This window comes from Lepisma saccharinum, chromosome 11 (assembly GCF_977018435.1).
Source record: "Lepisma saccharinum chromosome 11, izLepSacc3.1, whole genome shotgun sequence".
NCBI classification, from domain to species: Eukaryota; Metazoa; Arthropoda; class Insecta; order Zygentoma; family Lepismatidae; genus Lepisma; species Lepisma saccharinum.
This window is the reverse complement of record NC_139239.1, coordinates 41299024-41314429: the sequence shown is the minus strand read 5'-3', so window position 1 is coordinate 41314429 and position 15406 is coordinate 41299024. Positions and strand designations below refer to the sequence as shown.

Here is a 15406-nt window from a genome sequence, read left to right as displayed (position 1 = left end):
ATAAGTGTGGATTTTTTTTATGAAGTTTTTAACATGCTGAGATTTTTTAAGTTGGAATATGGTAGAGTTTTTGTAAGTGTTTTTAACCTTAACCCTTAACCGAATCCTCATTCAACACTTCTTTTTCACGGCACTATGCTCAGTGCCTAGAAACATCCACGAACCTGATGAAGGAGGCAGTTTGACCTCCAAAACGTTGTCCTAATAAGACTCCATACTCACTCTCATAAGTAGTTAATTAATTAATACTATTTAACGTATTTATTTCAAGGATATAAGGACAGCAATAATAATAATAATATGTTTGGAATTAAATAGTTTATGAAATTAAGAAAATATTTTTATTAACAATTATTATTATTTCTATTATTCAAATTTCTTGCGACGGCCATGTGAACAATTATGAGTGACCCCCCTGAAAATTTTTCCTGCCTACCGCCATGGATGATGAATATGTGAACTAAAACTTGCTTGTTATCACTTCACGATTACAAGCAAAGCATCATTGTATGCTGTAACAAAAATACATGTTTAAAACCCCAAAGTTCTTTTTCGGACCCGCTATATATTGTAATGAAGAAGTAGTGAAAATAGCATGAGCCACTATTAAAGAGGTGTATAACTGACAAAGTAATATGTAAGAAATAGTGGTAAGTATAGGTGAGAAAGAAATTAGTAATGGTATGTGAAGTGTGTTGCTATTAGCAAATATAGAAATGAAATACATATTTTTATGAACATGATTCAGAAATTTAGACATGGATTTAGCTTGCATATTTAAACACATTGCTTCTCTACATATAGCCTGTAAATCTCCAACTATTATGTAAATATGTAGATTTCTACTACAAGTGGGTTGAATAAGATATTGGAATTATAAACAGAATATAATCATTAAACGTAATGCGAACATGCATTCAATTTATCTGACCTTAGCATTTGTGATGAGAAAAAATATTTTTTTCCACTGCAATAGCATTAAACCGGTATGAAAGTTGTGATATAACTATATAATAAAAATTATCATTTATAACAATTCTGTATTTTATGATATGGTTGTAACACTCTTTTGCAGAGCAAAACAAAAGAAGACTCAAAAACATCATCAATCCTTCCGGTTCTCAATGAGGAAGAGCACAAAACATGGGTGATTAATTGGATTTTAATTGCCTTTTTTTGCTAGAAAGTCTCACCCACTGTTGTGACTTGTGGAAAGCACCACGTTACAAATTTCTTCCTTTTCCACTTAACTGTACATCTTTTTAAATAAGTCGAAAGTTCTGTTGCAATTGTAAATCACATACAAATACAGTATACACACACATACATACATGCAGATTATTAAATGCCAAATATAATTTTGCTTAGCTGCACTAATTTTTTTAAACAAGAAATTTTAATAAAATTATTTCACAGTTTACGTTTTTTTTTTGTTAAAGCACACTTCGCAATTTCTGTGTTGTTAGCACCTTCACACAATTGTAAATAAATAATCAATGTGTATCAAAAAGCAAGCTTTCTTAAGTATTAGTGATAAATAGTATATATGTACTTGTAGTTGATCTTTAGAACTTTCTGTGTAAATTTCCTTTGTCATAATTACAAATTAGAGTTCTAAATTCACAAAAATTATAGCATAAGTAAAATTAATGTAGTTATTGACATGTAACTGTAAAAAAATACTTTAATAACAGGAAATGCTGAATCACTTACTGAATCACTACTTAAAACAGACGTAAGTTCAAATATACATATATTCTTTTCTTTCTACAGATCTTTAGTTATATTATGTCTTGATTACTGTGTTACACTAATTATAGAAGCAGCATGAACTAAAAATCTTTAACATACCATGCAGTTACTAAACTCTAAATAGTTTCTGAAATCGTAGTTTTTAAGTATACTTTCTTTCAGCATGTGTACTGCTGGTGAAGTCCCTCTCATTGTTGACTTCTCTGTTGACTATAAATGAATGTTTTTTTTCTGAACTATGGCAAATGACTATCCTCTTGGACATCTTCTTGTAATATTTAGTGAAATGCTAACCTACCAGGCATGGAATCTAAATTGTAGACTTAATCATGCCCTTAAATGTGCAACAATGAATCAGATTCTTATACTGGTATCCTTGTATCCTAGTGAATGTGATTATAAACTTGTATTTCTTCCAGATACTTAGTGCATGGTAATTTGTTTTGGCACTTCTAACATTCTATCTACCAATCAAGAAACATTTTGTTGTTTTCTTAAGCTTATTGGATCTGATCTGATGTGAATTGCATTTACTTGGAAACAGTGCCATCAAAACAGCACTTACATATCATACTGAAGACCATTACATTCCTAATAGTCAAATTTCTACCCAAGTTACCAGTCTCTTAATTTAGTATTACAGTAAGAATAACTACTTTCTTGAAAAATTATTTCCTCTATTCTCAAAACAGTGACAGATGTATTCACCTCTGCTTTACTCTGTTCAATTTAGACCAGTGAGTAATCACAGTCAAAACTATTTCAAAACTGATAAACTACTTTTCAATGACTGAAATCAAACATAAGTTCTCATTACAACAATCAATTGCAACTACAAAAATTTCAGGTTTCACTGAGTAAATACAGGGCTATTCTAAATGATCTTCCCGATTTCAAAGTTTAATATCTCACGTTTATTTAGTCACAATGACATGCAAATTATTTTAAATGAAAGAAAAACTCAAAAAGTTTTTTTTACATACATTCGTGTTATGTTCCACGTCACATGTGCTCAATATGAGTGCTTTTGTAATTCGGCACACATCAATCCGATAGTCAAATTCTTGCCACACTCTTCCCAACATCTCAGTCAAAGGACGCAACTGCTTCTTGGATGCGTACTCTAAGTTCAGGTAAGTAGGTAGGGGAGGCTCATACACTTAGTTTTTAACATAACCCCACAAAAAAGTTGCACGTGGTGATATCTGGCAAACAGGGGAGGGAGGGGGCCTCAAGGAAGCAGAACCTGATCCTCACGACTAGCTCGTCCTATACATTGATTTGGGAACCTTCTGTTGAGTTCCCTCCTGACATCCCGGTGCCAATGTGGGGGCAATGTTCAATTATCTGCTTGCACGAACCGTTGATTTTTTGGGGCTTCTGACGAAAGTTGCACGCACCCGATAAACTGTTTCATCACTAACTCCTGGCCGGCCTGTTGATTTCCTCTTGCAGATACACCCACTTTCTTTAAATTGTCTATACCACTTCCGATTTGAGTGACTGCTTGGTGGATCTAACCCAATCTTAGTCCTAAAACTTCGTTGGACACAAATAACTGACTGTTGTACATGAAATTCCAGGACACAAAATGCTCTTCTGTCTTTGTTTCCAGCCATCTTGATTTACTGTCGCTCTAGCGGCAGAATGCATAACTAAACATCAGCTTTGCCAGACACTAAAACTTTTTGAGTTTTTCTTTCATTTCAAATAATTTGCATGTCATTGTGACTAAATAAACATGAGATATTAAACTTTGAAATCTGGAAGATCATTTAGAATAGCCCTGTATTTCTTAAATGTATAGATAAATTGATTTGCAACTTGAATTCATTTAGAATGTGTTCTTCCTGTAATATCTAAGGAACTGATTACTTGGGGGAATGAAATTATTAGCAGTGAAATGATCTTGTTAATATATTTGTAAAGTTTATTGACTTTTTTTACAGGTTAGTTGACAAAAATAAGGTTCATTGAATTGAGAATATTAAATAATGAAACATGAAATATGTATATTACAAGTTGACAAGGGATGTCTAGCATGCGAAAGATACATGCTCATTATTTTATAACTCTGTCTGTATTAATATATAGTTCACATGTAAGGTGTTATTTCTAGCAAAAATGAGTTAATTGTAGATGATTAGTTCGATAATACATGTTGTCTTCTTCAAAATTCTCCAATTTTTTTTGTATTGGAAATACTATTTCACCTGGAGTTTAAAAAATGGATCAACAAAATAACGGGTACTCTGTACGTCATTGAATAAAATAAATACAGTTCCACATGTGCTCCTTGGCGGCATGAAGAAATTCTGGCTGATAATAGCTTCCAGTAAGGTGTAACGCAACACATCCAGCATGATGAAATAAATGTCAGCTCCAGGGGCGCCGACTTGTCAAAATTATTGGGGGGGCCTCTGATCACTGAAATAAATTAATGAATGATTACTCACTCTCTCCCTTTTTAAAGTTTTGGCCTCAGTGTTCGGAATCTCATAAGGCCCATGAATTCCTCAAAAATACTTAAATTTTTATTCACAGTTCGAATGCAGAATATTAATTGTCCATGGATGGATATGTCACAAGTTTCGTCAACCATAATAGCAAAATATTCCCGACTTTTAATATCTGCTACCACGGAGCGCAAAACAGATCTCCCTAATATATCAATGACCTCGTTCAGAATGTCATGTTAGAACCATTTGTAGCCCGAACGTCCCATCCACTACCCTAGTTCATGCACATCGTCTTTTGAAACTCTTTTTAGTAAAAATTTTAACAATACTCATAATTACATACTTAGTATATAGTAATGTCATGTGTTTTGCTGTATCTGGTCATAGCCCCCCCCAAAAAAGTTGATGGTCTAGAACATTTCAAATGTGTATTTAAAGTTAAGTTTGTGTGGCACAATTCAGAGTAAACTTTACAAGAGAAGCAAAATAATACATTAGATCCTCTTAAGCAAAATTATTTGGGGGGCTCTGCCCCCACATTGTTAACATTGGGGGGCTCGAGCCCCCCAAAGCCCCATGGAGTCAGCGCCTATGGTCAGCTCCAATGTGCTAATAAACTTTTCACTCTATTGAGACTTCATAAAAGACAAATGAACTCTACAATTACACTTTTCACTCATGGACGTCCGCAGGATTTTTTCCAGGGAGGGGCAAGGAAGGTACTTTTTTCCAGGGGGGGGGCAAATAAGGCAGCTTTTCTCCAAAAATAGTGTTGTTCGATAAAAAGACATTGCTTAAATTTGAATTTATGGTGTTCATGCAATAATTAACACACATTATTGTGGCTAAAATGAAATTATATGTGTGAAATACATAATTTTTGGTTGACTTTCATTTTCCAGGGGGGTGGAACGGCCCCCCCCTTGCCCCCCCTTCCGGACGCCCATGTTTTCACTCTATTGGGACTTCGTAAAAACAAAGTGAACTCTACCATATTGTAAAGTATTGACTTTTTATGTTTAGTGCATTGAAGTTGATGTTTCATCTAACGTGCTGGACATTCGTTCCAAGTTCGATACCTGGTGGAGGCACATTACACAGTGGTTTGGATCCCACTTTAAACTGTAGCTACTATTGGTGCATAAAGTCGACTTAAAACAATAATTTTTAACAAACCAACCCTGGATATCCATAGAAGTGTTATTGGCTGTAAATTCTTCATGCACCTAAGGAAAACATTAAAATGTGCAGATACTTCTCAGTAAGGTGTTGTTGAGTTGCCTTTACTTGTTGATTCACTTTTCTAACTTCAAATTTCAGCAGCAAAAAATCAAAATTGGTTATGAAAACATCTCTGTTTTTGTACTGCCTTTTTGTTCTTGCAACCGATTAATTTCAAAAGTGCATTGCGCTCATTAATGTAATTGGTTGCAAGAATAAGAAGAGCACTGGAGAAACATGAAACTTCATCTATAATGGGAAAGTTTTGAACAAGACATCCTGTATACTTCCAGTGGCGAAGTGTCATAAGAGGCCCGGAGGCCCGGCCTACCCTAATATATTTGGCTATTACGGATTATTTTATTACTTGTAATTTCATTAAACGACACCTTAATACAAGAAAACTGGAATTCTAGGCCTTACGATAATTCCCACAAATTTTCATCCCTGCCAGGAGCTCTATCTTCGCATGTCGAGCCACTTCTCCAAGGGCCTCAGCTGGTCCCATAACATTCTATGTGATTCATACGGGAAAGCATAATTTCAGGGGCGCGTTTGCCCGAAATTGACACAGTGAGTCCGGCCTCACACAGTGATGCCAACTCTAGCATAATTGTGCTAAATGTAGTACAATTTGAACTTTATTGGCACCTAGCACCCTGTGTTTGGCATAATGTTAAAATATAGCATCATCTATAAACATGCGTTCCTGGGAGACAGACAAGCTAATTTCAGAAGAATATATTAAAAAAAAAAAATTGCAGATCTTATTTGTTTCAAACAAAAGGTAGCATGCGGATCCAGCCACAGCTGGTCCACCGTCTTCTTTTCATCTTTTCTTTATCTTTCCTTACTTAGCTCACGAGGAACATTTTATTGAAGGAAATTGGTTAAAAGTAGGAGTCACAGATAAAACAAGCCGATGCATGTTCACATCACAACTCCCCTCAAAATAGATGCATAAAATGAACTTAAAACCTGTCATCAGAGCACAATTTAGTTGCACTTAGCAAAATTTAAGAGTTTAATCAGCACACTTTTTCTGATTGGAAGGTTGGCAATGCTGGAAACACGGTACAAACTGGGCTTCACATCTGTTTCTTGCCCACCGCGGGGTGTCCAACGAGGGGATAGGAAAGGCGAGGGTAGAAAGGCAAAGACAACTTGTTCCGAGGGCGAAAAAATGTTTCTATCACAGTGTTCTGCATTTTCGTTAGTTTCTCGATTTACTCCTGTTACGTTTTTGTTGTATTGTTATATTTTATCTTGTTTTCTTCTTTTCATTCATTTATTTTTGTATTGTTGTTTGATTGATTTGGTTCATTTTACTTGGCTTTTTGTGCCACTTTTGGCTAATTTGGGATGAGTGATGATATGATGAAATTGATGAATGGACACTCACAAACATCCATGCCCAGGCCGAGATTCGAACCCAGGACCCCTGCTATTGCAACACGATGTGTTAACCACTCCGCCACGGGGCCAGCTTTCATTATTGTGAGCATTGGGAATAATGACTTGTATTACTCTGGAATGCTACATAAACAAGCATAAAAGCCTATTTTCGGGCATAGAAGTGGCATCGGAAAATTGAGGACAGCCACTCGAATGGCATCTAAAGCATCAATTTTCAATAAAATCAAGAAATAGGATTTATGAGTTAGCACAAAGACTTGCTATTCAGGTACGTTGATACATGCAAGAATATGTTGTTACGTTTTCAAAAATAACTTTAAAGGTTATATTTCAAAAAAGTCGCACCCATAACAACACAAACACACACGCCTGTGCCTACCCTTCCAGTGACATCACGCTTCGCCACTGTATACTTCAAAGATTGAAAATGAGATTGAGAATGTGAATTTCATTACTTGACCAATGTGATTTTTTTTTCATGTTTTCTGAAACAAAGATCAACTCTGTTCACCAAAAGGAAAAAGAAATCAATAAAAAATATTTTTCCTTGTACAAACCATACAGAAATCTATTATCTACTTTTAATGAGCTATACAACTAATATATAAGTTTGCTTTAGCCACCACTACCAATGCATTCAAGACCTACTAGTTAGGTCATTGTGCTGAATGCCCTATCAGTAGCAACTGTGGTCAGATATAAAGTGGAAATCAAAAAATGAGTCGCAAGAAGAATAAGAGAAAAGCAGTAAATCCTGCTTGACAGTGTGCCCAATTTCATCATCATATCTGTGAAATGATTTCAGTTTAGTGACAATTTCAGATGTTTCCAAACCATACCTGCTACAATGACAAACCTTAATACACATAATTTCTGTGTATATTACAATGCTTTTTGTAGCACATTCCAAAATTTCAATGAGTGCTACACTATAGAATAGTAAATAATTAGAGTAATGTAAGTACAATTGCTGTTACAAACCACCAATAACTGAAATAAACAGTGAAGAAAAAGATAGTAGATTCTTCTTAAACATACATGTTTGTTCTATGTATTCAATAATGTTGACCTTGAAACTTTAGCTGGATCTCTGCAATTTATATACCTATGTATTTTATGTACCAATTTTATAGATAAAACATAAACATGTACACTGCATGTCAAATCAAGGTAATCAAGTACTTTGTTATGTTTACATTAGCTGATATTTCATATAAATAAACTAATTTTACCAGCCACTAAGTTGTTTAATAAGTTAGGAAGAAAGCAAGTACTATGTGTAAGTGACTAACTGGATACAATGGCTCAGTAGCTGAATGCATTAAGTGGTAAACTTTCAATCTCGCCACCAAAGTTCCTGTGTTTGAGTCCCATCATTAATTTTATCTGATTTATCACTCATTCACATCATCGTGGTTAGACAAAAGTTGCAGATTATGTGATGTAAAACAACAAAAATACAAATGCAAATTCAGAGAAAATGTTAGGAACAAATACTAGTTGGGCAGGGAGGGGGGGCGGGGAAGGAAGATGTATGTACATAAATCACACTTTGAGAATTGGAGATTTTCAATTGAAATCAATTCAAGTCTAAATAAAACTTTTTATGGTTACCAGTATATTTTTGCACTGTAACTCTACAAGAAGTGGTAATATTTTAATGTGTACATGTTTAAGTTAGTTAAGAATTTATTTGTTTCAATTCTTTAGAACATAATGTTGTACACAAGTACTATGATGTCAATAAAGTCAAATTGGATAACCACACACAACAATTTTTAGTAGTGCATATATATATCCTACACAGACTGTAGATGGATATCAATGTATATAGAAACTACTCAATCTGATAAAATGGAATTATAATAATATAATATTTAATGTGAAATGTAAACATAAATTATCTATTAGAAAATAGATGAGGCTTTACTTGAGAGATCTTGATCCTTAGTTTATTATTTTTACATGTGTCTGCTTTTCTTTAGGAAACTGAGGGAACCAGATAAGGAACCATTAGACACTGAGGATGTCCAAACGCAAACATCAAGTCCAGGTTCTACATCAATCCAACAGGGATGGCATAGGTTTTCTCAATTCCTCCACGTGCGGAAGGGAAGTCGGAGAAATAGTTCAAGGCCTGGCTCCAGGAAGTCATCGAGAGCTTCTGATGCTGGCTCTTCAACCTGTGATTTGTCTGAAATGACTGCTGCATGGCTTAACATGCCTCAGGCGTTCCTATTGGGAACACAAAACTTTGTGGATGTCAATTCTTCCGCAGACGAAGAGAACAACCACAGCGGTATCCCGACAGTGGTGGTTATGTCTGAAGAACAGACTAACAGTGGGTCACCCGAATTGGAAAGTGACACAAATAGGCATTCCTTAATAGACGAGGAACAACTGCCTAGTTTCACAGACGGTGTAATACCTCTTAGAGACAATCATGTGTGTATAATAGTGAATGACACCTCATTGGAGAATGCAGAAAGTGACCTGAACGATCAGGAGTTGCTGAGTTCGGAGGATTGTTGTACACCTCTGGATGGAGTTCGTGTGATCCATGTGAGCGAGGCAGGACCCAGTAGTGGTAGTGTAATACTGGTAGAGGTGCATAAAGAGGATATCACTGAAGATGATTTATATGAAACGCGCTCAGATAAAGTAAGCTGATGGACAAGATTCTGAACACGGTGTTTGTAAATTTTTTTGCTGATTCTGGTGCTGTGAAAGAAGGAAGGATTGAAAGTAGCAAACAGTGCTGCCCCCTTCCAAGAGGTGAAGTGAACTGGCGAAGGAAATCATGTGCAAGTCAATTATGCATACCAAGAAATACAACAAAGAAGAACATCGAGTAAAAGAAAGTAAATCAGAAGATTAATTGAACCTTCAATACCATTTTGTAGATGAGTGTCAACTCCATTTGGCATTGTGCAGCAATAGTTTACTTTACATTGCTTAATCGTTACTGTCATGTGAAAAAAATAGTGTACAACACCTGTTGTTTGAGGGCCTACATAAGAAAGAAAACATACATGAATTTGCCTAAGGTGTCTGTACATTGTACAAACTGCCTTGTGTCCTGAAGGATATTGGTAGATGGCATTCAATGCCTCACATTTTAAACTATTAATGGCCTAACAATGTGGACTGATAGTAGAATTTTACAGAAAAGCTACAAGTAAGTTGTAAATAGCTCTTCTAATTTTTGAGCAGAAAAGTATATATTTAATATGGTCAGTGTTCTGGTGCTTTCTGCTGTGTTTTTTCTGTGTAAATATAATTATTTCAACTCTAATTATCAGTAGTGATACACAATAAGTTTCTTCTCTCACAAAGTACAAATATATCTTATTTATTCTTTATATAACTCAGGTTCTCTAATTATCTATATGCAATAAGTGATAGTAGGTATAGTTTTCAAAAAAATCCATACACATTAAAACTGGATAATGAGCAATATTATTCCCCAACGGCAGAAAGTGCATGGACATTGATAAAAATATATGTGAATACTTGCATATATTTCTTTCAAGAAATCCACTGCAATGAAAACTTAAAAATAACATCAGTTACATAACAGCTTATTCCAATATCATGCACATCTAAAAATACATTAACTTCTCATTGTGATAAGTAAAAATTGTACACAATATCGCACCCCTAATGTCTATTTAACTGCTATCTTAAGAAAAATATTGTTGAAAGAAATATTTTTTTATAACAATGGCACAGATCTACTGTAATGATAGAAATTATATTGTTAATCTCTGGTAATAGATTTGTCAGCATGTTAATGTTTCTTCATTGTGGATGCTATCAGTGCAAAGAGTCTCCCAAGAAAACATTTCAAGATGATAGCAAACAGTGCCTCACATACATAAACCTTATTATTGTACATGAGGCTGGGGTTTCTGTTTGACTAAAGTTGCAGCACTTATCAGAAAGTTGGTGAAAAGAATATTTAGATAGCTTTCCACATGAAACAAATGTTAAATAATTTACTGTTCCCACATTTGAGCTGCAGTTAAAAAAAAATGTGTATGCATATATTGTGCCTAATACTCATACATTAGAGATCATTATGAGTAAATATTTTACGTGAAAAATATTATAAATACAGCAAAATCTGCTCTTAAAAAGAAATATGTATCTAGTGCACACATCAAGCAATGTCAAAAATACCTCGATTTTTGAAAATTGTCGTTCTAAGAAGTTTGGTATGAGTAAAATTTTTAAAAATTGGTAATTTCTATTTGTTTATTTGCTTAGGTAACATATTTCTTCTGCTGGATTAATCATAATGATGAGAATGAATGGATGATTAAGATTAAATAGATGGAGGACACTCTTTAATATCCATACTGAACTTGATATTTGAGTTCAAAGTGCTAATACATATACCACCTTCTGGGCCAGGGATACTGGAAAGGACTGGTTATATGCTTTATCATTCTGTATCTAGAAGAGGTTATAGATGAGTACATACATATGAAAATAAGTTTACCAAAGATTTTTAAGTATTGTGTTGTATAGAGTAAGAATTATGCATTATTGTTTATACATGTGTGTGAGAGAGTGAGTGAGTGTGTATGTAGGGCAGGGGTTTCAACTAGATGGATCTGTTTTACATATTCGTAATTACTGATTTTTTTTTTTAAAAAAAGCACTTTTTTTTTCAATGATGCTTGTTGATCTGCAATTCCTAACATCAAGTTTTGAGATAGTAGTGTGTCAGTTCTCTTCAATATAAAGATTAAGGAAGTTTTGTTATTATTATTAAATGAAAAACACCACACAAAACATTCTAAACAATTGACATTAACTAAACAAAAAAATTGGATACGATGATACCGACCATATGCTTAAGAAACATCATCAGTGTTAGTGTATTTTATTTGCTATTTTTTATTTCATAAATATAATAATGCATCATCAAGCAGTTAAATATTTTACAAGAATCATTATTGACAATTTTGGTAATAACTGGGAAAATTGCGTGAGACAGAAATAAGGCAGATGACATATTAGGTTTCTATTGCTGTATATTATGTTTAAAGTAAACATAATATTTTAAAAAGAAACAATCGATAATGAATCAATAAGAAATAATAACGAATTTATAAACATGGATACAAGGTGCAGGTTTTGCTGTATTTCATTATAACAGACTATAACAAGTTGGCTTGAACTTATAAAAGCTATATTATTTTTCGCTTGCTGTGATCATGTCCTTCATACTTAAACTAGATGTGGTACTCAAGCATCCAGTGTAAAGCAGCATTGGTACAAGAATATTGATTTCAGGTGAAATATATGAATGTGTAACAACTTACATACAAGAAATTAATTTGTAAAAATTACTGTCACAACGAGAAGGAAATGATACTTCATACCGATTTATTTAGATACTGCTCATATAAAGATTAACAAATAATGTTTAAATCAATTGACATACTCGATCCTCGAATTTCTACAATTCTGTCAATTATTATTTTCTTTTTCCAGAATTCAAAATGCTTCTGTGTGCAAAAAACATATATTTGGATAAGTATCATTGTTATTTTTTTATTTCATGTTAAAATATGTGTCATTACAGAAAAAATGTAGGAAGTTGGTGTAATGTAAGTTTTCCAAAATTACTCTCTTCCCCTGCCTTCTTTGGATACTCTTGATAAATGAGAAGATATATATTAATGAATGAACCAAAAGAGAATATATATTGAATATTTTTATAGATTTTCATATGATTAATAGTATACTTTATGATGTAGTTAATACTTCCTTATCTGAATTATACTGGCTTGCAAGAAGCATACATTAAAATATGTTAGTGCCTACTCCCTGTTGACGTAAAATATAAGATTAACAGTTATCATCCTGGTAACACCATGATGATACCATGAAGATGAAGGTAACATAAATAGTTTTATTTCATAATTAACCAGCATTATTGATATCCTTTCAACAATTGCCTTTTCTAAATGATTGGTCAAAAGCATAATAAAGTTGGATATAACAGTGTAAACATATAGATAAAAATCCATGTGTAAATAGAATAATGGCACAAAAAGTAAACAGTTGCAATAAGTGCAGAAATCAACTCTAAATTTAAGAAAACCAATTTGGAAATTGGCAACCAAATGAAACTTGCATGTTTGTGTGTGTGTCCAGTTAAAGATTAATTGGATATATTTTTTTCACTTTGAGATCGTTGTCTGAAAACATGTTGTTGATGTCAATATCCTTGTACGGTTAGCATGCCCAAGGATTGAAGGGAGTTAAAATTTTCCCTCCCCTTCATTGCCTTCGATTTTATGAATAATATGAAATTAGTTCTATTGATACATAAATTATTAGGAAGCAAATCCATTCCACAATAAGTCAATCACAATATGTTCTGTAATTTCTCTGCTTGGAATCAGTTCAGAAACACAACCAAGAGAGAGTGATAAGTGAGGTTTTTTCTCAGAATATAAAGCGAACATAAAGAAATGTTGGATATTTTGCATCGAATATAAGAATTTCTCTCCCTCTTTCTTTTAAAGCTTGGTTTGTGGAAATTTCTTCTGTTACGTGTGAAGTGTGTATGGATATTGCACAAAAGAACTCTTTTGCAAGAAATTGTTTACGATGTTGATATTATCTTATAGTGTCTGCAATTATATAATCTCAATTTTGAATAGAGGTTAAAGAAAATTTTAGAAGCATAGTGAAAATCAGAAATGCCATGTACTGCTCTCATTGTACCGAACATGTGCAAATTATCAAGTTGAAAAATGCTTTGCAGAAATTTCCACAGTTTTTCATGGTAATTGGGTGAAACAGCTAGATAAATTCACTTCATGAGTGCATTTTAATTTCATAAGCTTTTTAATATTTTTTTCTAAAATCTAGGATGATTTCATTTTTCTGCTATAAACATTTATTATGTTCCAACTCCTAATGCTTAGTCTTTTACAAGGAGTATATGGCATATATTAAAATTTAATCTTCAAATTTTAAACAAATGTTATATATGCGTACAAATTTATTCAACAAAAAGCTGTGCTCTTAGTTTTTATAGACAACCAAAAAGATCATCAATAGACTAATGCTGCTATGTATTGTATGCTTGATTATCATGAATTTTGTTCCCCTTACCATCTTTCTAAATAACTTATTATCCATTATTAGATGGCAGATTCTAAAATATGAAAAATTTGCAAGAATTACATCTGCTTTAACTTTAAAAACAATTCTACAACAATTTTTTCATTCCTTTTAGATGTAATTCCAATCTTTAAAGAAAGTTAATAAATTTTTCAAAAATTGGTTCTAATATTAATGTAATTTATACATCAAATGGTTTATCTCTTACTCTGCAACATGTGAAGTCTGGGGAGTGTGTTCAATCATAGAATTTAAAATTGTCTATCGGTAAATAGTTTGGGACATATCAATTCTCATCTGTAGTATTGTTTGGCATGCTGAATTTAGAGCATTGCAGTCAATCATAAGCATACTGGACAAAGCTACAGTGTTTGCAAGTTTGTGAAAGAAAGATAAAAAGAAAGTAATTGGAAGTTAGTGACTTCTGTGTCAACCTGTCTCACAGTCACTTTTCTTGATTATTCTATGTAATATGTCAAAGTATATTTCAAACTGTTGTAATGTGTTGTACGTTTTAGTTCAAACATCTGCTACATCATAAGCAAACGTTTGAGATTCTTTGTCTAATTGGGATAAGGGAGCTACAAATCTTAGAGTTGTCAATTACCATATAAATTGTGTAAAATGTGCTACAGATTAAATACTATCAAATATAAATGCTATCTTCAACATATGTTGCATTCCATGTGTTGTACTAATGAAAACATGGTGTTAAATAGTGTTGCATTTTTTTAAAAGAGTCTGATGTTTACAGTTACGTGAAATTGTAACGAACTATCAGCCATAAAATGATACAGCAACACTTGTCATTTAGATCCAATTCTACAGCATTTAATTATTAATAGTTTACAATTTCGAACAAATAAGTGTTTATTTAGTGTCCCAAGTTTCAGCCATGCTTATAAAAATGAAGTTAATATTTCTCTCTCTCTATTGTTTAATAATATGCATTTGCATTTCTACAATAATTTTTAAAGGTTATGGGTCATTCCACGTCAAATCATCCAGGCCATGTCACCCACCATCTCCGATTTTGATGAAATTCGGTATACTTATAGAACTTTTCATGCTGATTACAAAAATGACAACTTTTTTGAGATTGGTCAAGGGGTTCAGAAATTACGCGATTTTAAAAATCTCCCTGTACGCCACATGCGGCCCCACTTTGAATGACACGCGTTAGGATATAAATTATAGTATCTTCTCTCAGGTTTGCCGTAGAAACTTCAAGTTTGATTTCTTTTGCTCAGGATAGTGTAAGCTTTCATGTAAATAAGGTTTCTGATCAGTGTATCAATAATCATGTATTTTATGTATAGTTTCATGTATTTTTTTAGAAAAATAAATGACTAACTTCAAGAGCAAATTTAGTACAATGCCCCCCCTTCAATTTCACCCAAATTTTATAT

The 15406-nt window shown here is 33.2% G+C and overlaps 1 protein-coding gene across 1 annotated transcript in view; it reads left to right on the top strand.

The window, feature by feature from the left end:
* NaCP60E (Na channel protein 60E) overlaps positions 1-14974 on the top strand; it is a 606984-nt gene extending 592010 nt beyond the window's left edge. The window contains exon 31 of the mRNA XM_083130953.1: positions 8834-14974. Coding sequence (XP_082987079.1) covers positions 8834-9518 — 685 coding nt within the window. The 3' untranslated portion in view covers positions 9519-14974. The remainder of the gene's footprint in view (positions 1-8833) is intronic.
* The last annotated feature ends 432 nt before the right edge of the window (positions 14975-15406 follow it).